Source organism: Lampetra fluviatilis, chromosome 52 (genome assembly GCF_964198595.1).
Source record: "Lampetra fluviatilis chromosome 52, kcLamFluv1.1, whole genome shotgun sequence".
In the NCBI taxonomy this organism is placed as follows: domain Eukaryota; kingdom Metazoa; phylum Chordata; class Hyperoartia; order Petromyzontiformes; family Petromyzontidae; genus Lampetra; species Lampetra fluviatilis.
Window position 1 is genome coordinate 9376285 of NC_136326.1, and position 22599 is coordinate 9398883.

General features: G+C 54.5%; 1 protein-coding gene across 1 annotated transcript in view; it reads left to right on the forward strand.

Annotated features, from left to right (window-relative positions):
- Window positions 1-2738: 2738 nt before the first annotated feature.
- The window catches only part of LOC144949155 (uncharacterized), a 70567-nt gene continuing 50706 nt past the window's right edge, over window positions 2739-22599 (forward strand). The window contains exon 1 of the mRNA XM_078879034.1: window positions 2739-4927. Coding sequence (XP_078735160.1) covers window positions 4901-4927 — 27 coding nt within the window. The 5' untranslated portion in view covers window positions 2739-4900. The remainder of the gene's footprint in view (window positions 4928-22599) is intronic.

Here is a 22599-nt window from a genome sequence, read left to right on the forward strand (position 1 = left end):
CACTCACCTCCCTCTCAGTGTCACTCACCTCCCTCTCAGTGTCACTCACCTCCCTCTCACTGTCACTCACCTCCCTCTCACTGTCACTCACCTCCCTCTCACCTCCCTCTCAGTGTCACTCACCTCCCTCTCAGTGCCACTCACCTCCCTCTCAGTGTCACTCACCTTCTTCTCACCGTCACTCACCTCCCTATCACTGTCACTCACCTCCCTCTCACCTTCACTCACCTCCCTCTCACCGTCACTCACCTCCCTCTCACTGTCACTCACCTCCCTCTCACCTCCCTCTCAGTGTCACTCACCTCCCTCTCACTGTCACTCACCTCCCTCTCACCTGTCACTCACCCACCTCTCAGTGTCACTCACCTCCCTCTCACCTCCCTCTCACTGTCACTCACCTCCCTCTCACTGTCACTCACCTCCCTCTCACCTGTCACTCACCTCCCTCTCACTGTCACTCACCTCCCTCTCACCTCCCTCTCACTGTCACTCACCTCCCTCTCACCTGTCACTCACCTCCCTCTCAGTGTCACTCACCTCCCTCTCACTGTCACTCACCTCCCTCTCACCGTCACTCACCTCCCTCTCACCGTCACTCACCTCCCTCTCACTGTCACTCACCTCCCTCTCACCTCCCTCTCAGTGTCACTCACCTCCCTCTCACTGTCACTCACCTCCCTCTCACCGTCACTCACCTCCCTCTCACCGTCACTCACCTCCCTCTCACCTGTCACTCACCTCCCTCTCAGTGTCACTCGCCTCCCTCTCATCTGTCACTCACCTCCCTCTCACTGTCAATAATCTCCCTCTCACCGTCACTCACCTCCCACTCACTGTCACTCTCCTCCCTCTCACTGTCACTCACCTCCCTCTCACCGTCACTCACCTCCCTCTCACCGTCACTCACCTCCCTCTCACCTGTCACTCACCTCCCTCTCAGTGTCACTCGCCTCCCTCTCACCTGTCACTCACCTCCCTCTCACTGTCACTCATCTCCCTCTCACCGTCACTCACCTCCCTCTCACCGTTACTCACCTCCCTCTCACTGTCACTCATCTCCCTCTCACCGTCACTCACCTCCCACTCACTGTCACTCACCTCCCGCTCACCTGTCACTCACCACCCTCTCACTGTCACTCACCTCCCTCTCACTGTCACTCACCTCCCTCTCACTGTCACTCACCTCCCTCTCACTGTCACTCACCTCCCTCTCACCGTCACTCACCTCCCTCTCACCGTCACTCACCTCCCTCTCACCTGTCACTCACCTCCCTCTCAGTGTCACTCGCCTCCCTCTCACCTGTCACTCACCTCCCTCTCACTGTCACTCATCTCCTCTCACCGTCACTCACCTCCCTCTCACCGTCACTCACCTCACTGTCACTCATCTCCCTCTCACCGTCACTCACCTCCCACTCACTGTCACTCACCTCCCGCTCACCTGTCACTCACCACCCTCTCACTGTCACTCACCTCCCTCTCACTGTCACTCACCTCCCTCTCACTGTCACTCACCTCCCTCTCACTGTCACTCACCTCCCTCTCACTGTCACTCACCTCCCTCTCACCGTCACTCACCTCCCTCTCACCGTCACTCACCTCCCTCTCACCTGTCACTCACCTCCCTCTCAGTGTCACTCGCCTCCCTCTCATCTGTCACTCACCTCCCTCTCACTGTCACTCATCTCCCTCTCACCGTCACTCACCTCCCACTCACTGTCACTCTCCTCCCTCTCACTGTCACTCACCTCCCTCTCACCGTCACTCACCTCCCTCTCACCGTCACTCACCTCCCTCTCACCTGTCACTCACCTCCCTCTCAGTGTCACTCGCCTCCCTCTCACCTGTCACTCACCTCCCTCTCACTGTCACTCATCTCCCTCTCACCGTCACTCACCTCCCTCTCACCGTTACTCACCTCCCTCTCACTGTCACTCATCTCCCTCTCACCGTCACTCACCTTCCACTCACTGTCACTCACCTCCCGCTCACCTGTCACTCACCACCCTCTCACTGTCACTCACCTCCCTCTCACTGTCACTCACCTCCCTCTCACTGTCACTCACCTCCCTCTCACTGTCACTCACCTCCCTCTCACCGTCACTCACCTCCCTCTCACCTGTCACTCACCTCCCTCTCAGTGTCACTCGCCTCCCTCTCACCTGTCACTCACCTCCCTCTCACTGTCACTCATCTCCTCTCACCGTCACTCACCTCCCTCTCACCGTCACTCACCTCCCTCTCACTGTCACTCATCTCCCTCTCACCGTCACTCACCTCCCACTCACTGTCACTCACCTCCCGCTCACCTGTCACTCACCACCCTCTCACTGTCACTCACCTCCCTCTCACTGTCACTCACCTCCCTCTCACTGTCACTCACCTCCCTCTCACTGTCACTCACCTCCCTCTCACTGTCACTCACCTCCCTCTCACTGTCAAATACTTATTTCCCTTATTAAAATGCCAATCAATTTATAACATTTTTGACATGCGTTTTTCTGGATTTTGTTGTTGTTATTCTGTCTCTCACTGTTCAAATAAACCTTCCATTAAAATTATAGACTGATAATTTCTTTGTCAGTGGGCAAACGTACAAAATCAGCATGGGATCAAATACTTTTTTCCCTCACTGTACCTCCCCTTCGTCGTCAATCCCTCCCCATGCTCCCACCTGTCGCCCTTAACCCTTTGCTTCACCTCTCCCCACGCTCCCTCCCTCTCTCCTCCAGCCCCCCCCTCTCTATCCTCTCGCCCCCCTTCTCTAAATCAGCAGCAGCGAGAGGAGGAGGATGAGATCGCGACTCGAGGCGCCGAAGGCACGGCGCCCATCTTAACTGCTGCGAGTCCGCCTTTGTCTCTCTTTACACATATACACAGCGTGCACAACACGCATCCACAACACATATACACAACATACACAATACGCATCCACAACACATACAGCACATACACCACGTAGGTTAATACAGTATATACACATACAGGCAGATATACTTGAGATTCAAATATATTACGCATAGACGCACACACGAACATAGACAGTGACAGCCTTGAACAGACTTGGGTCAAGTGCTGAAAGCGAATACCTATTAAGGCACGCGAGGAGGTGGGTGACCAGCTCTACGCCCGGCCGCCTTTGTCTCCCCAGTGCTAATGTTCGCACAGCGCACCGGGTACTCATTTGAGGCTGAGTCGACCTTGGGGAGGCTCAGGACCGGTTCAGTCATTCGCACAAACGCGTACTGTACACGTACTCAAGAGACACACGAAGATCCCATGCACGCACACAGACATAGACCCGCACGCACGCACACAGACACACGGAGATCCACACAGACATAGACACACACAGAGACACACAGACACACGGAGATCCACACAGACACAGACACACACACACACAGAGACACAGACACACGGAGATCCACACAGACATAGACACACGGAGATCCACACAGACACACACACACACAGAGACACAGACACACGGAGATCCACACAGACACAGACACACACACACATAGACACACACACAGAGACACAGACACACGGAGATCCACACAGACATAGACACACAGACACACGGAGATCCACACAGACATAGACACACACACACACAGACAGAGACACAGACACACGGAGATCCACACAGACATAGACACACACACAGACACACGGAGATCCACACAGACATAGACACACAGACACACGGAGATCCACACAGACATAGACACACACACACACAGAGACACAGACACACGGAGATCCACACAGACATAGACACACACACAGACACACGGAGATCCACACAGACATAGACACACAGACACACGGAGATCCACACAGACATAGACACACACACACAGACAGAGACACAGACACACGGAGATCCACACAGACATAGACACACACACAGACACACGGAGATCCACACAGACATAGACAGACACACAGACATAGACACACACACAGACACACGGAGATCCACACAGACATAGACACACAGACACACGGAGATCCACACAGACATAGGACACGCACACAGACAGACACACAGACATAGACCCGCACGCACACCGACAAGCACACGGAGATCCACACAGACATAGACACACAGACACACGGAGATCCGCACAGACAGACACACACACAGACAGACACACGGAGATCCACACAGACAGACACACACACAGACACACGGAGATCTACACACAGACAGACACACACAGACAGACACACGGATATCTACACACAGACAGACACATACACACAGACACACGGAGATCCACAGACAGACACACAGACAGACACACGGATATCTACACACATACACACAGACACACGGAGATCCACAGACAGACACACAGACAGACACGGATATCCACACACAGACAGACACACACACAGACACACACACAGACAGACACACAGACAGATACACAGACAGACACACACACAGACAGATACACAGACACACAGACAGACACAGACACACAGACAGACACACACACACACAGACACACACGGGCACGCCGCGCACACGGCACTGCTGGAAGCATCTGTTGATTCAATTCCCTCCTCACGACTCCCGCGACAAGACAGCTGATCTCCCCCACCCCGCGATGCCCCAGACGCTGATGGAGTGTGGGGGGGCGTGAGGGGGGGGGGCGTGAGGGGGAGCGCCGGACCCCCCCCCCCCCCACATTCTGCACAGTGACGCAGCCAGGGGTCGAACCGGGACCTAAGCAGCGGCAGGAGCAGCAGGAGCAGCAGCAGCAGGAGCAGCAGCATCAGCAGGAGCAGCATCAGCAGGAGCAGCATCAGCAGGAGCAGCATCAGCAGGAGCAGGAGCAGCAGCAGCAAGAGCAGCAGCAGCAGTAGGAGCAGCAGCAGCAGGATGGACTTCTCATTCAACGGCGCCTCGGTGAGATCACAAACCATCATCGCCATCACGCGACCCCTACGATCACCTCCACCACCACCATCGTCACCACCAGACAAAGATTCCCCGTGTAGCCTGAACAGACTGTCCGGGCAAGTGCTGTGAGCGAGTAGCAGCACCTGTGAAGGCCTGCACGGCACACGAGGGGGTGGGTGGCCAACGCCCCGGCCGGACGCCTTTGTCTCCCCAGCGGCGATGTTTGCACACCGCACCAGGTACTCATTTGAGGCCGAGTCGACCTAGGTGAGGCCCGGGACCGGGCGCAGAATAACCGCCGCTGGTGTTAGCGGTGGTCGTAAGCGGGAATCCAACCCGGGTCGCCTCGGTTGGGATCAAGGCAGCTCCCGGGGACGCTCCTCAGAATCATCGCAATCTTTATTTAGACTGCAGCAGGAGGAATCCGATGAGCTATGAAGCTCTTTTCCATAGATGTCCAGTAGGGGGCAGGGGGCTCACGACGTTTTCTCAAATCCTCCCTGGCCGCCTCTCGCCTGCCACTTTAGCAGCGCCGACTCGGCACCCGCTCACGGCTCTCAGTCTCGTCGGCCGGTCAAGTGCGGTGGGGGTCAAGTGGTGGGGGGTGGTGGGGTCAAGTGGTGGGGGATGGTGGGGTCAAGTGGTGGGGGATGCCCCCCACCGCTGTCCCAGACGAGCGAGTGGAGGCCAAACCACCGCTCTCGGAGACCTCCCTCGGAGCGGAGTGAGCAGGGAGCGCGCCTTGGCACTCGGGTGTGCCGCCGTGCGGTTTGTCCGCTCGCACGCGCCAATCGGGCGAGTCCGTTATTGACCTGACACTGAACACAGCGGTCGCTATGAAGGAGTTGGTGGTCATGGTGGTGAAGTAGGGTTACATAGTGGTGGTGGTGAAGTTGGGTTATATAGGAGTGGTGGTGATGTAGGGTTTTAGATTTGAAGCTTTCGTGACTGCAAGGATTCATATTCTTCAGTTTTTACGGTAAAGTCACGTAGGTAAAAAAAAAATTGTATTCATAAAAGTAAAACCACGGCAAAACTGATTCTTCCGCCGTTGCCTATCATTGCTACAACGCTGTGGGCTCTCATGAAATTGTCTTTTCCAAGACCAAGGTACTCTGCAAACCTCCTGGCTACCATCAAAGGTTTGTACACGAAGCCATCCAAATATACAAACACAGACATAATTTCAACCGTGATGATGGGTACAAACTGAGTAATCATTGGAAAGATGTTATTAACTATGCAAAAAAGGTTTAACCACACATATTTGGACCATCTTATTTGATAGGCACTATTCTTCAGTTACCGTACAGTTTCTTCTTTTTTCACACACTGGTTTCCTGCTTTAAGTTTTACCACACATTTGGCAAATCTAGAATTAATCCCAGCAACATAGCAAAGGGCTGTTTCATCTACATAACAAAGGCTCAGTCCCATTTACAGCAGCCGCACCTTTACAGCAGCCGCACCTTAACAACTCTGGTACCTCCCAGTTCAACCAGTCTACACAACAAATGCTCATTCCTAGCAGCGGCCTCAGAAGCACCAAGCTCACAATAATAATAATACAAAACTCCGATCTAGGTGCCTGCCTTGGCTCCTCCCACCCTCAACCAGTATATATATTTAATAAAGGTCGTGGAAGCGACTTCTGGAATCCGGTCTTTATTTGTCTTTCGTTCACAACACTCCTGTCTTACTCCTTCACGCTGCTAACAGACAGCGTGAGAGGGAGAGAGAGAGAGACTCGCGCTGCCACGTGGCAGGCCTGGACCCCCCACTCCAGCGTGGGTTTCACCCTTCGTTCGTTCCAGATCTGACCACGTGTTGTCCGTCTCCACCCCTTTTAATACCCGGGTCACGTGGTACCTTTCCACCAGTCCTGGTTAACCTCCATGGAATCTTCCAGACTCCATCATACGATCCCAGGACCACGCCCCCGACTCGTCCCTCCATTGGCTGTGGCTAAAGCCAGCAGATCCAATCATCTACTTACAGATGCCACCTTCCCATTACGTTACGGCCACGCCCCTAGACTTCTCCCCATTGGCTATGGGCCAGGACCGGTAGAGCCAATCATCGTAACGAGGTGTGATCAATCAACCACCCGGATATATCCTCACATTACATCACCCTCCCCCTTCCCCCCCCCCAGTGTAAAAAGTCAGCCGTCTCGGCTGGGAAAAGAGTGACGGCCCCACTCCTTTAAATAACATTTTAGGGCGTCCATGATGCATTAACAAGGTAAGGGGAGTAGGGCGCCAATGCGCAGAGAAATTAAAACATTACAGACATAAAAACAACCAACGTACATTAGGGCGTCCCTGTAGCGCAGTAACACCAGGGCGACAGACCGTAAGGACAACAGTATTAGGGAAATGGGAGAGACTTCGACCGCGTACGCGACGCCGGACCCTCTCCTCCCCTCGCGCGAGGTTGCCTCGCCGACTGTTCAGCAGGAGGTGGGTGCAGTGCAGAAGAAGAAGAATTTTTGGTGTCCCCTGTGGCTGGGACAGGCCCCGTTGGAGGTAAAACGTCCGGGGTCTCGTCGACCTTCAAAACCTGTGCGTCTGCGGGGGGTAGAACACGGCCCCGCTGGGGATCAATCGGCAAGGCAAGTGGCACATTCGGCACGCCAGACCCCGGTAGGTCAACAAGTGGGGATGAAGGGCCAGCACGCGGGTCAACATAGGGCTTGAGCCGCGACGAGTGAACATACCAACGACATTCGCCGTACTGGATGCGAACGCTCTGGGGATTCCGAATGTCCACCAACCTCACGGGCCCCCGCCAAGGCCTGTGCAGTTTAGGGGACGTACCCACCAGCACCTGAGGGCAATGGAGCCATGCCATATCGCCCACCGACCAAGGTATGTCAGTTCGCGATCGACGCGCACACCTCTCGTTCCGTGCCTGTGTACGGGCCGTCGCACATCTGGCGGCCTCTCGCGCCTCCGTAACCCGTTTAAGCGAGTCCCACATGTGGTCAGGCAAGGAAGGGGACGGTTGTTTCCCCGCTGCACCAAGTTGCACATCAATCGGGGGTATATTCTCACGGCCATAAATAAGGAAAAATGGCGAATATCCTGTGGACGCGTGCGGGACCATGCGGTATGCCACCAGGACGCCCGGTATGTGCAAGTCCCAATCGGTTTGTTTTTCACTCACCGTGTGACAAAGCATGGCCGAAAGGGTGCGGTTAAATCGTTCCACCATACCATCCGTTTGCGGATGGTAAGGGGAAGTGTGGATTTTCTTTGTACCCAAGGCAGAGCACACGTCTTTGAGCAATTTAGAGGAGAAGTTATGTCCTTGATCTGTGAGCAGCCCTTCAGGTGCTCCCTTATCCATGACGTACCCATTCAAGAAAGCCTCGGTGATGGATGAGGCCGTTTGGTCAGGTAGAGGCCAGGCCATAGGCCAGCGAGAAAAATAGTCGACCCCGACCAAAAGGTATTTATTGCCCCTAGCTGATGGAGGGAATGGGCCCAGGATATCCAGAGCAACCAGCTCATTAATACGGATACCTCGATCGATCGTAGGGGCGGGACATAATTTTGACATGGCGGTTTCCGCTTCGCACAATCATGGCATGACCGGATAAAGCTGGTGACATCCGCTGTCACGCCTGGCCAAAAAAAATCTTGCTGCATTGCGGCCAATGTTTTCTGCACGCCAAGGTGCATCAGCTTGTCGGCGTGCAGCGCGTGGATCAGATCGTGGCGAAGGGACATCGGCACAACCAGGCGTGAACGGCCTGACAACCCATCTGTACACATTAGTAATCCCGCCTGGCCCCGAAACAACTGCCATTTCCATCCTGCCAAATGAGATCTCAGTTTCCCGACCAATTCCCGCAGTGGAGCCAAAGAGGCATCGGCCTCTTGCTCGCGTAGCTACACCGAGTGCGGCAAATGCAGCGTATAGTCGACTCCAACGGGTATATCCTGGCCTTCATCCTTTGACATCGCCCCCATGACTGGACAAGGCGGAGTAGGCAGCGCCGCACAGCGGTGCGTACCCGTCAGACAGGCGCAGGGAGGGGTCGCGGGCAACCTAGAGAGAGCGTCTGCGTTGCCATGGCGAGTACCCTTGCGGTACGTGATCTCGAAGGAAAACTCCTGCAGCGATTCCAACCACCGAGCCAATTGATCGGATGGTTGTTCCAATTTCAATGAATACTGCAAGGCAGCATGGTCAGTGCACACGAGGAATTTCCTTCCATACAGGTACGGCTGGTACTGGCGAACAAAATGGACAATTGCCAGCAATTCCCATCGCATCACGCAATTGCGCGTCTCGGCAGGAGACAGAACCCTGCTGCCTTATGCCACCACTCACTCGACCCCGTCTTTCCGTTGTGACAAAACGGCCCCTATGTTGATGTCGCTAGCATCCGTGTCAAGGATGAACGGCTGGGAAAAGTCTGGGTAGTCGAGTGTCGGAGCGGTGGCCAGGCGATCCCGGAGAGACTGAAAAGAGCGCTCCTCTTCCGGGCCCCATTTAAATCTCTGATTCTTCCCTGTTAGAATATGCAGCGGCTTAGCCAGCGTCGCGAAATTCTTAACAAATCGGCAATAGTAGGATGTGAACCCTATAAATCGCCGTACGTCGCTCACTGAAGTGTGCGTCGGCCACTCCAGGACACAAGACGTTTTCTGAGGGTCCGTGGACACACCGTCAGAGCTGACGATGTGTGCAAGGTAGCGGACAGATCGTTGCAAAAGGTGGCACTTCTTTGGTTTTAATTTTAGGTCAGCCGACCGCATCCTTTGAAAGACAGTCTCAAGCCATTGGAGGTGTTCTTCGAAGGTGCGACTGAATACAATGATATCGTCCAAATATATGAGGCACGTTTCCCACTACAGCCCCGTTAGCACCAGTTCCATCAGACGTTGGAACGTCGCCGGTGCTGCATTCAACCCATAGGTAGGCGGTTAAACTCAAAGAGGCCCTGCGGCATGTGGAACGCCGTTTTCGGTCTGGACGTGTCATCGAGGGAAAGCTGCCAAAACCCAGACGACAGGTCGAGGGTAGAGAAGAAATTTGCCCCCGACAAAGCGTCCAACGAGTCGTCCATCCGTGGCAAGGGGTATGCGTCCGCCACGGATATCTTATTCAATCGGCGGAAGTCTACACAAAACCTCGTTCCGCCATCCTTCTTTTTAACCAACACCACCGGCGCGCCCCAAGGACTGTTGGACGGCGAAATTATATCGGCCGCCAACATGTCGTCCACCGCGCCACGCACGTGTTCCCTTTCTGCAGGGCTCATGCGATGCAGGTGCATACAAATCGGTCCCGCCGCACCGGTGTCGATATGGTGCGACAAGAGCGAGGTATGGCCCAAATCCAAATCGTTTCTACTGAAAACATCAGCGTACTCCGACAATAGTGAATGCAAGGCGCTCCGCTGCATGGCTGACAAGGACGTATTTTCCCGGCACAATTCGGCGATCCATCGATCATCCGAACAATCAGATTGTGGCACGCCAGTGGCCATTTTTGTGGTTTGGTCGCCCTCAAAGCTGGTGAAATTGGTAGTGGCGTGAGCCAATACCGAGCCAACCGGAACGACCACCCGGTCCGAGCCCCCATTTAACACGAGATGGAAAACGATTTAGCCACAGAGTTTGACGGGGACAACAACACACCCGTCGCATCGTCCGCGGCTTCCAACCGCTTCCGGTAATGCAGCGGGATAAGCATTTGTGTGCCCGATGATATTTCTACCGTGACATCAACAATAGCATTAATAGCGTTTCCTGGGGGCGAACGGCCCAGCAGGGACGGCAGGAAGGACATTCAAGCAACCTTGATCGAGGAGTATTTTAACGGGCATCTGACGAAGGAAATCGGTGCCCAAAAAGCATGGGATGGCCAACGAACGCGAGATCAAAACTAGTCCCAACGCGGTGATATTCCCTATAGCAATGCGCACATCTACTCGTCCCAAAATACCCATGGTACCTCCATTCACAGCAACGCATGCATCGTTAGCCGGTCGGATCCGCGATGTAGGAATGGACAGGAGATGAAAAATAACATCGGAAATTATGGTTGCAGACGCACCGGTGTCCACCAAAATACAGACATCGATCCCATCGATAGTACCCCGTACCGTCGAGGACCCCGACGTGGCTACCATCACCCTTCGAGCCAATTTTTTCCATTGTGTAACCGAGTGCGGCATCACCCCAGGTGACCCACAATTCCCTTCAGGAGTGCAAACACGGGTGCGAGTGGATGCGTGATGTGTCAAGACCTGCCGGGTGTCCGATGTGTGCCAACTTGCCCGTGGGTGCCGTGGATCCGCGTCCGGTGGAGGAGATGGAAGTCGGCCCGACGGGAGCTGAGGAGGTTGGAGTCGGCAGCGACAATCCCGGGCGAAATGGCCTCGTCGGCCACACTTGAAACATGTGGCCGCCCCCGCCCGGTGGTCGGTCGCCCCGGTCCCCACTCGTGGACGTCCGGCCCCGTCGCGCTGCTCGCGCGGCCGTCGTTTCGGGACCCAGCGAGGAACGGCTGCAACCACCTCGCCGTCGCTGGAGCCGTTGGAGCCGTGGATGACACGACGTGGAGCCCATCCCAACGGTAGCCCGTCTATCTCAGGGTCTCCCGTCCATGCCGCCATCTGGTCCCAGCATTTGAGGTTGAACTTGGCGTCCAAATAGCACGCCGCCCATCGAGACATTAGCGGTTCGTGGCCGCACACCGGCAATGATATGTTAAGTTCCTGGGACAACTCAATCATTCTAGAAAGGATGAGAGGATCCAGGAGATCGGCTGATGAATCAGGGTAAGGCGGCCATGGCAAGCGCCAACAGCGCCCCACGGTAGGCCAAGGGCGATTCTTCCGCTCCATGAATTTCCTGGTAGCCGCCATCGGTGGCTCGTAGAACTCCGCCATTTCCGCAAAAGCGTCACGCAGCGTCTTTTTCTTACTCGCCGGGATGCAGTGGAAGACTGCCAAGGAGACGTCGTCCAACAGCGTGGGCAGAGCCTCCAGCGCTTCTGCCTCCGTCCATCGCACCGACCGGAAGGCTGACTCGAACCGCCACGTGAACGCGCTCCAGTCACCCCCGGTGACAAATTCTTTAATTTGAGGAAGGCGATGGCGGCGGTGAATATCCGAGGCCTCGGGCGTGTCAGATCCCGCTACCCACGCAGCACGCGGCTCCGTAAAGATGGCGTCTGGCAGCCGCGTGGCAGCAGCCCCGCCCAAGATGGCGTCCGGCGGCCGCGTGGCAGCAGCCCCGCCCAAGATGGAGGCCTCCCCCTCCGTGGCAGGAGCAATGGCGGACGGCGTTTCCCGCTGAAGATCTTGATCGTCGGCCCTTGGGTGAGTTCCACACGGCCGACCGAGGGCCGCAGATGACGCGACCGCCGTTGCAAGATTTAGCAGGATCGCACGGAGAGACTCTATCTGCTCCGCCACCCGACGCCACCCCTCGTCCGCAGCCGGAGACGTCTCCTCGCCGGCCTGTCGTCGATGCGCGGCGTCGGGGAGAGCGGCAGACGGCAGCAGAGGACCCGTGGCTCCCAGCAGCTCGTCCGCGTCCGCCTCGTCATCTTCATCCGACAGAGGATCCGGTGGGTTTCTTTTCTTGAGGTGCTTGGACATTTTCTAATAATTGTCCAAATTGTCTCAATGTAATAAAGGTCGTGGAAGCGACTTCTGGAATCCGGTCTTTATTTGTCTTTCGTTCACAACACTCCTGTCTTACTCCTTCACGCTGCTAACAGACAGCATGAGAGGGAGAGAGAGAGACTCGCGCTGTCACGTGGCAGGCCTGGACCCCCGCTCCAGCGTGGCCTCACCCTTCGTTCGTTCCAGATCTGACCACGTGTTATCCGTCTCCACCCCTTTTAATACCCGGGTCACGTGGTACCGTTCCACCAGTCCTGGTTAACCTCCATGGAATCTTCCAGACTCCATCGTACGATCCCAGGACCACGCCCCCGACTCGTCCCCCCATTGGCTGTGGCTAAAGCCAGCATATCCAATCATCTACTTACGGATGTCACCTTCCCATTACGTCAGGGCCACGTCCCTAGACTTCTCCCCATTGGCTATGGGCCAGGACCGGTAGAGCCAATCAATGTAACGAGGTGTGATCAATCAACCACCTGGAATTTCTCTTACTTGATACAGCAATCGTGCTGTGACGATTCCACCTGAAGACGGAAGCTTGTGTTGCCTCCGAAACGTCGTGATTTTTATTAAAAATTTTATTTTACTTTAATTAATTTTAATTTTAATTTTTTTACCTACATGACTTTACCGAAAAAACCTAAGAATGTGATGTAGGGTTACATAGGAGTGGTGGTGGTGAAGTTGGGTTATGTAGGAGTGGTGGTGAAGTTGGGTTATGTAGGAGTGGTGGTAGTGGTGAAGTAGGGTTATGTAGGAGTGGTGGTGGTGAAGTTGAGTTATGTAGGAGTGGTGGTGGTGCTGAAGTAGGGTTATGTAGGAGTGGTGGTGGTGAGGTTGGGTTATGTAGGAGTGGTGGTGGTGAAGTTGGGTTATGTAGGAGTGGTGGTGGTGAAGTAGGGTTATGTAGGAGTGGTGGTGGTGAAGTAGGGTTATGTAGGAGTGGTGGTGGTGGTGGTGGTGGTGAAGTAGGGTTATGTAGGAGTGGTGGTGGTGGTGAAGTTGAGTTATGTAGGAGTGGTGGTGGTGGTGAAGTAGTGTTATGTAGGAGTGGTGGTGGTGAGGTTGGTTTATGTAGGAGTGGTGGTGGTGAAGTTGGGTTATGTAGGAGTGGTGGTGGTGAAGTAGGGTTATGTAGGAGTGGTGGTGGTGGTGAAGTTGGGTTACGTAGGAGTGGTGGTGGTGGTGAAGTTGGGTTATGTAGGAGTGGTGGTGGTGAGGTGGGGTTATGTAGAAGTGGTGGTGGTGGTGAAGTTGGGTAATATGGGAGTGGTGGTGGTGGTGAAGTTGGGTTATGTAGGAGTGGTGGTGGTGAAGTTGGGTTATGTAGGAGTGGTGGTAGTGGTGGTGAAGTCGGGTTTTGTAGGAGTGGTGGTGGTGGTGGTGAAGTTGGGTTATGTAGGAGTAGTGGTGGTGGTGGTGGTGAAGTTGGGTTATATGAGAGTGGTGGTGGTGGTGGTGGTGAAGTCGGGTTATGTAGGAGTGGTGGTGAAGTTGGGTTATATGGGAGTGGTGGTAGTGGTGGTGATGTTGGGTTATATAGGAGTGGTGGTGGTGAAGTTGAGTTATGTAGGAGTGGTGGTGGTGTGGTGGTGAAGTTGGGTTATATGGGAGTGGTGGTGGTGAAGTTGGGTTATATGGGAGTGGTGGTGGTGGTGAGGTGGGGTTACGTAGGAGTGGTGGTGGTGGTGGTGGTGGTGGTGGTGGTGGTGGTGAAGTTGGGTTATGTAGGAGTGGTGGTGGTGAAGTTGGGTTTTGTAGGAGTGGTGGTGGTGGTGGTGGTGAAGTTGGGTTATGTAGGAGTGGTGGTGGTGGTGAAGTTGGGTTATATGGGAGTGGTGGTGGTGGTGGTGGTGGTGAAGTTGGGTTATGTAGGAGTGGTGGTAGTGGTGGTGAAGTCGGGTTTTGTAGGAGTGATGGTGTCGGTGGTGAGGTGGGGTTATGTAGAAGTGGTGGTGGTGGTGGTGAAGTTGGGTTATGTAGGAGTGGTGGTGGTGGTGGTGAAGTTGGGTTATATGGGAGTGGTAGTGGTGGTGGTGAGGTGGGGTTACGTAGGAGTGGTGGTGGTGGTGGTTGAAGTTGGGTAATGTAGGAGTGGTGGTGGTGGTGAAGTTGGGTTATGTAGGAGTGGTGGTAGTGGTGGTTGTGGAGTTTGGTTATGTAGGAGTGGTGGTGGTGGTGAAGTTGGGTTATGTAGGAGTGGCGGTGGTGATGGTGAAGTCGGGTTATGTAGGAGTTGTGGTGGTGGTGGTGGTGAAGTTGGGTTATGTAGGAGTGGTGGTGGTGAAGTTGGGTTTTGTAGGAGTGGTGGTGGTGGTGTTGGTGAAGTTGGGTTATGTTGGAGTGGTGGTGGTGGTGGTGGTGTTGAAGTTGGGTTATGTTGGAGTGGTGGTGGTGGTGGTGGTGGTGAAGTTGGGTTATGTAGGAGTGGTGGTGGTGGTGAAGTTGGGTTATATGGGAGTGGTGGTGGTGGTGGTGGTGAAGTTGGGTTATGTAGGAGTGGTGGTAGTGGTGGTGAAGTCGGGTTTTGTAGGAGTGGTGGTGTCGGTGGTGAGGTGGGGTTATGTAGGAGTGGTGGTGGTGGTGGTGGTGAAGTTGGGTTATGTAGGAGTGGTGGTGGTGGTGGTGGTGAGGTGGGGTTACGTAGGAGTGGTGGTGGTGGTGGTGGTGGTGGTGAAGTTGGGTTATGTAGGAGTGGTGGTGGTGGTGGTGGTGGTGGTGGTGAAGTTGGGTTATGTAGGCGTGGTGGTGGTGGTGGTGGTGGTGGTGGTGGTGGTGGTGGTGGTGGTGAAGTTGGGTTATATGAGAGTGGTGGTGGTGGTGGTGGTGGTGAGGTGGGGTTACGTAGGAGTGGTGGTGGTGGTGGTGGTGGTGGTGGTGGTGGTGGTGAAGTTGGGTTATGTAGGAGTGGTGGTGTTGAAGTTGGGTTATGTAGGAGTGGTGGTGGTGGTGGTGAAGTTGGGTTATGTAGGAGTGGTGGTGGTGGTGGTGGTGGTGGTGAAGTTGGGTTATATGGGAGTGGTGGTGGTGGTGGTGAGGTTGGGTTACGTAGGAGTGGTGGTGGTGGTGAAGTTGGGTTATGTAGGAGTGGTGGTGGTGGTGAAGTTGGGTTATGTAGGAGTGGTGGTGGTGGTGGTGGTGAAGTTGGGTTATGTAGGAGTTGTGGTGGTGGTGGTGAAGTTGGGTTATGTAGGAGTGGTGGTGGTGGTGGTGGTGGTGAAGTTGGGTTATGTAGGAGTGGTGGTGGTGAAGTTGGGTTATATGGGAGTGGTGGTGGTGGTGGTGAAGTTGGGTTATGTAGGAGTGGTGGTGGTGGTGGTGGTGGTGGTGAAGTTTGGTTATATGGGAGTGGTGGTGGTGGTGGTGGTGAGGTTGGGTTACGTAGGAGTGGTGGTGGTGGTGAAGTTGGGTTATGTAGGAGTGGTGGTGGTGGTGAAGTTGGGTTATGTAGGAGTGGTGGTGGTGGTGGTGAAGTTGGGTTATGTAGGAGTTGTGGTGGTGGTGGTGAAGTTGGGTTATGTAGGAGTGGTGGTGGTGGTGGTGAAGTTGGGTTATGTAGGAGTGGTGGTGGTGGTGAGGTGGGGTTATGTAGGAGTGGTGGTGGTTGTGAAGTAGGGTTATATGGGAGTGGTGGTGGTGGTGAAGTTGTGTTATTTGGGAGTGGTGGTGGTGGTGGTGAAGTAGGGTTATGTAGGAGTGGTGGTGAAGTTCGGTTATATGGGAGTGGTGGTAGTGGTGGTGAAGTTGGGTTATATAGGAGTGGTGGTGGTGGTGGTGGTGAAGTTGAGTTATGTAGGAGTGGTGGTGGTGGTGTTGGTGAAGTAGGGTTATATGGGAGTGGTGGTGGTGAAGTTGGGTTATATAGGAGTGGTGGTGGTGGTGAAGTTGGGTTATGTAGGAGTGGTGGTGGTGGTGGTGGTGGTGGTGGTGGTGGTGGTGGTGAAGTAGGGTTATATGGGAGTGGTGGTGGTGAAGTTGGGTTATATGGGAGTGGTGGTGGTGGTGGTGGTGAAGTTGGGTTATGTAGGAGTGGTGGTGGTGGTGGAGAAGTGGGGTTATATGGGAGTGGTGGTGGTGATGGTGGTGGTGAAGTTGGGCTATGTGGGAGTGGTGGTGGTGGTGAAGTCGGGTTATGTAGGAGTGGTGGTGGTGGTGAAGTGGGGTTATGTAGGAGTGGTGATGGTGGTGAAGTTGGGTTATGTAGGAGTGGTGGTGAAGTTGGATTATATGGGAGTGGTGGTGGTGGTGGTGGTGGTGGTGGTGGTGGTGAAGTTGTGTTATGTAGGAGTGGTGGTGGTGAGGTGGGGTTACGTAGGAGTGGTGGTGGTGGTGGTGGTGGTGAAGTTGGGTTATGTTGGAGTGGTGGTGGTGGTGGTGAAGTTGGGTTATGTAGGCGTGGTGGTGGTGGTGGTGGTGGTGAAGTTGGGTTATGTAGGAGTGGTGGTGAGGTGGGGTTACGTAGGAGTGGTGGTGGTGGTGGTGGTGGTGAAGTTGGGTTATGTAGGAGTGGTGGTCGTGGTGGTGAAGTTGGGTTATGTAGGAGTGGTGGTGGTGGTGAAGTTGGGTTATGTAGGAGTGATGGTGGTGGTGAAGTTGGGTTATGTTGGAGTGGTGGTGTCGGTGGTGAGGTGGGGTTATGTAGAAGTTGTGGTGGTGGTGAAGTTGGGTTATGTAGGAGTGGTGGTGGTGGTGGTGGTGGTGAAGTTGGGTTATGTGGGAGTGGTGGTGGTGGTGGTGAGGTGGGGTTACGTAGGAGTGGTGGTGGTGAAGTTGGGTTATATAGGAGTGGTGGTGGTGGTGAATTTGGGTTATGTAGGAGTGGTGGTGGTGGTGGTGAAGTTGGGTTATATGGGAGTGGTGGTGGTGAAGTTGGGTTATATGGGAGTGGTGGTGAAGTTGGGTTATGTAGGAGTGGTGGTGGTGGTGAAGTCGGGTTATGTGGGAGTGGTGGTGGTGGTGGTGGTGAAGTTGGGTTATGTAGGAGTGGTGGTAGTGGTGGTGAAGTCGGGTTTTGTAGGAGTGGTGGTGTCGGTGGTGAGGTGGGGTTATGTAGGAGTGGTGGTGGTGGTGGTGGTGGTGAAGTTGGGTTATGTAGGAGTGGTGGTGGTGGTGGTGGTGGTGAGGTGGGGTTACGTAGGAGTGGTGGTGGTGGTGGTGGTGGTGGTGAAGTTGGGTTATGTAGGAGTGGTGGTGTTGGTGGTGAAGTTGGGTTATGTAGGCGTGGTGGTGGTGGCGGTGGTGAAGTTGGGTTATATGAGAGTGGTGGTGGTGGTGGTGGTGAGGTGGGGTTACGTAGGAGTGGTGGTGGTGGTGGTGGTGGTGAATTTGGGTTATGTAGGAGTGGTGGTGGTGAAGTTGGGTTATGTAGGAGTGGTGGTGGTGGTGGTGAAGTTGGGTTATGTAGGAGTGGTGGTGGTGGTGGTGGTGGTGGTGAAGTTGGGTTATATGGGAGTGGTGGTGGTGGTGGTGGTGGTGGTGGTGAGGTTGGGTTACGTAGGAGTGGTGGTGGTGGTGAAGTTGGGTTATGTAGGAGTGGTGGTGGTGGTGAAGTTGGGTTATGTAGGAGTGGTGGTGGTGGTGGTGGTGAAGTTGGGTTATGTAGGAGTTGTGGTGGTGGTGGTGAAGTTGGGTTATGTAGGAGTGGTGGTGGTGGTGGTGGTGAAGTTCGGTTATGTAGGAGTGGTGGTGGTGAAGTTGGGTTATATGGGAGTGGTGGTGGTGGTGGTGAAGTTGGGTTATGTAGGAGTGGTGGTGGTGGTGGTGGTGGTGGTGGTGGTGGTGGTGGTGAAGTTGGGTTATATGGGAGTGGTGGTGGTGGTGGTGGTGAGGTTGGGTTACGTAGGAGTGGTGGTGGTGGTGAAGTTGGGTTATGTAGGAGTGGTGGTGGTGGTGAAGTTGGGTTATGTAGGAGTGGTGGTGGTGGTGGTGGTGAAGTTGGGTTATGTAGGAGTTGTGGTGGTGGTGGTGAAGTTGGGTTATGTAGGAGTGGTGGTGGTGGTGGTGGTGGTGGTGGTGGTGGTGGTGGTGGTGGTGGTGGTGGTGAAGTTGGGTTATGTAGGAGTGGTGGTGGTGGTGAGGTGGGGTTATGTAGGAGTGGTGGTGGTTGTGAAGTAGGGTTATATGGGAGTGGTGGTGGTGGTGAAGTTGTGTTATATGGGAGTGGTGGTGGTGGTGAAGTAGGGTTATGTAGGAGTGGTGGTGAAGTTCGGTTATATGGGAGTGGTGGTAGTGGTGGTGAAGTTGGGTTATATAGGAGTGGTGGTGGTGGTGGTGGTGGTGGTGAAGTTGAGTTATGTAGGAGTGGTGGTGGTGGTGTTGGTGAAGTAGGGTTATATGGGAGTGGTGGTGGTGAAGTTGGGTTATATAGGAGTGGTGGTGGTGGTGGTGGTGAAGTTGGGTTATGTAGGAGTGGTGGTGGTGGTGAAGTAGGGTTATATGGGAGTGGTGGTGGTGAAGTTGGGTTATATGGGAGTGGTGGTGGTGGTGGTGGTGAAGTTGGGTTATGTAGGAGTGGTGGTGGTGGTGGTGAAGTGGGGTTATATGGGAGTGGTGGTGGTGATGGTGGTGGTGAAGTTGGGTTATGTAGGAGTGGTGGTGGTGGTGAAGTCGGGTTATGTAGGAGTGGTGGTGGTGGTGAAGTGGGGTTATGTAGGAGTGGTGATGGTGGTGAAGTTGGGTTATGCAGGAGTGGTGGTGAAGTTGGGTTATATGGGAGTGGTGGTGGTGGTGGTGGTGGTGGTGGTGGTGGTGGTGGTGGTGGTGGTGGTGGTGGTGGTGGTGGTGGTGAAGTTGTGTTATGTAGGAGTGGTGGTGGTGAGGTGGGGTTACGTTGGAGTGGTGGTGGTGGTGGTGGTGAAGTTGGGTTATGTTGGAGTGGTGGTGGTGGTGAAGTTGGGTTATGTAGGCGTGGTGGTGGTGGTGGTGAAGTTGGGTTATGTAGGAGTGGTGGTGAGGTGGGGTTACGTAGGAGTGGTGGTGGTGGTGGTGAAGTTGGGTTATGTAGGATTGGTGGTCGTGGTGGTGAAGTTGGGTTATGTAGGAGTGGTGGTGGTGGTGAAGTTGGGCTATGTAGGAGTGATGGTGGTGGTGAAGTTGGGTTATGTTGGAGTGGTGGTGTCGGTGGTGAGGTGGGGTTATGTAGAAGTGGTGGTGGTGGTGAAGTTGGGTTATGTAGGAGTGGTGGTGGTGGTGGTGGTGAAGTTGGGTTATGTGGGAGTGGTGGTGGTGGTGGTGAGGTGGGGTTACGTAGGAGTGGTGGTGGTGAAGTTGGGTTATATAGGAGTGGTGGTGGTGGTGAATTTGGGTTATGTAGGAGTGGTGGTGGTGGTGAAGTTGGGTTATATGGGAGTGGTGGTGGTGAAGATGGGTTATATGGGAGTGGTGTTGAAGTTGGGTTATATAGGAGTGGTGGTGGTGGTGAAGTCGGGTTATGTAGGAGTGGTGGTGAAGTTGGGTTTTGTAGGAGTGGTGGTGGTGGTGGTGGTGAAGTTGGGTTATGTAGGAGTAGTGGTGGTGGTGAGGTGGGGTTATGTAGGCGTGGTGGTGGTGAAGTTTGGTTATATTTGAGTGGTGGTGGTGGTGGTGGTGAAATTGGGTTATGTAGGAGTGGTGGTAGTGGTGGTGGTGGTGAAGTTGGGTTATGTAGGAGTGGTGGTGGTGGTGGTGGTGGTGAAGTTGGGTTATGTAGGAGTGGTGGTAGTGGTGGTGAAGTCGGGTTTTGTAGGAGTGGTGGTGTCGGTGGTGAGGTGGGCTTATGTAGGCGTGGTGGTGGTGGCGGTGGTGAAGTTGGGTTATATGAGAGTGGTGGTGGTGGTGGTGGTGAGGTGGGGTTACGTAGGAGTGGTGGTGGTGGTGGTGGTGGTGAATTTGGGTTATGTAGGAGTGGTGGTGGTGAAGTTGGGTTATGTAGGAGTGGTGGTGGTGGTGGTGAAGTTGGGTTATGTAGGAGTGGTGGTGGTGGTGAATTTGGGTTATGTAGGAGTGGTGGTGGTGGTGGTGAAGTTGGGTTATATGGGAGTGGTGGTGGTGAAGTTGGGTTATATGGGAGTGGTGGTGAAGTTGGGTTATGTAGGAGTGGTGGTGGTGGTGAAGTCGGGTTATGTGGGAGTGGTGGTGGTGGTGGTGGTGAAGTTGGGTTATGTAGGAGTGGTGGTAGTGGTGGTGAAGTCGGGTTTTGTAGGAGTGGTGGTGTCGGTGGTGAGGTGGGGTTATGTAGGAGTGGTGGTGGTGGTGGTGGTGGTGAAGTTGGGTTATGTAGGAGTGGTGGTGGTGGTGGTGGTGAGGTGGGGTTACGTAGGAGTGGTGGTGGTGGTGGTGGTGGTGGTGAAGTTGGGTTATGTAGGAGTGGTGGTGTTGGTGGTGAAGTTGGGTTATGTAGGCGTGGTGGTGGTGGCGGTGGTGAAGTTGGGTTATATGAGAGTGGTGGTGGTGGTGGTGGTGAGGTGGGGTTACGTAGGAGTGGTGGTGGTGGTGGTGGTGGTGGTGAATTTGGGTTATGTAGGAGTGGTGGTGGTGAAGTTGGGTTATGTAGGAGTGGTGGTGGTGGTGGTGAAGTTGGGTTATGTAGGAGTGGTGGTGGTGGTGGTGGTGGTGGTGAAGTTGGGTTATATGGGAGTGGTGGTGGTGGTGGTGGTGGTGGTGAGGTTGGGTTACGTAGGAGTGGTGGTGGTGGTGAAGTTGGGTTATGTAGGAGTGGTGGTGGTGGTGAAGTTGGGTTATGTAGGAGTGGTGGTGGTGGTGGTGGTGAAGTTGGGTTATGTAGGAGTTGTGGTGGTGGTGGTGAAGTTGGGTTATGTAGGAGTGGTGGTGGTGGTGGTGGTGAAGTTCGGTTATGTAGGAGTGGTGGTGGTGAAGTTGGGTTATATGGGAGTGGTGGTGGTGGTGGTGAAGTTGGGTTATGTAGGAGTGGTGGTGGTGGTGGTGGTGGTGGTGGTGGTGGTGGTGGTGGTGGTGGTGGTGGTGGTGAAGTTGGGTTATATGGGAGTGGTGGTGGTGGTGGTGGTGAGGTTGGGTTACGTAGGAGTGGTGGTGGTGGTGAAGTTGGGTTATGTAGGAGTGGTGGTGGTGGTGAAGTTGGGTTATGTAGGAGTGGTGGTGGTGGTGGTGGTGAAGTTGGGTTATGTAGGAGTTGTGGTGGTGGTGGTGAAGTTGGGTTATGTAGGAGTGGTGGTGGTGGTGGTGGTGGTGGTGGTGGTGGTGGTGGTGGTGGTGGTGGTGGTGGTGGTGAAGTTGGGTTATGTAGGAGTGGTGGTGGTGGTGAGGTGGGGTTATGTAGGAGTGGTGGTGGTTGTGAAGTAGGGTTATATGGGAGTGGTGGTGGTGGTGAAGTTGTGTTATATGGGAGTGGTGGTGGTGGTGAAGTAGGGTTATGTAGGAGTGGTGGTGAAGTTCGGTTATATGGGAGTGGTGGTAGTGGTGGTGAAGTTGGGTTATATAGGAGTGGTGGTGGTGGTGGTGGTGGTGGTGGTGAAGTTGAGTTATGTAGGAGTGGTGGTGGTGGTGTTGGTGAAGTAGGGTTATATGGGAGTGGTGGTGGTGAAGTTGGGTTATATAGGAGTGGTGGTGGTGGTGGTGGTGAAGTTGGGTTATGTAGGAGTGGTGGTGGTGGTGAAGTAGGGTTATATGGGAGTGGTGGTGGTGAAGTTGGGTTATATGGGAGTGGTGGTGGTGGTGGTGGTGAAGTTGGGTTATGTAGGAGTGGTGGTGGTGGTGGTGGTGAAGTGGGGTTATATGGGAGTGGTGGTGGTGATGGTGGTGGTGAAGTTGGGTTATGTAGGAGTGGTGGTGGTGGTGAAGTCGGGTTATGTAGGAGTGGTGGTGGTGGTGAAGTGGGGTTATGTAGGAGTGGTGATGGTGGTGAAGTTGGGTTATGCAGGAGTGGTGGTGAAGTTGGGTTATATGGGAGTGGTGGTGGTGGTGGTGGTGGTGGTGGTGGTGGTGGTGGTGGTGGTGGTGGTGGTGGTGAAGTTGTGTTATGTAGGAGTGGTGGTGGTGAGGTGGGGTTACGTTGGAGTGGTGGTGGTGG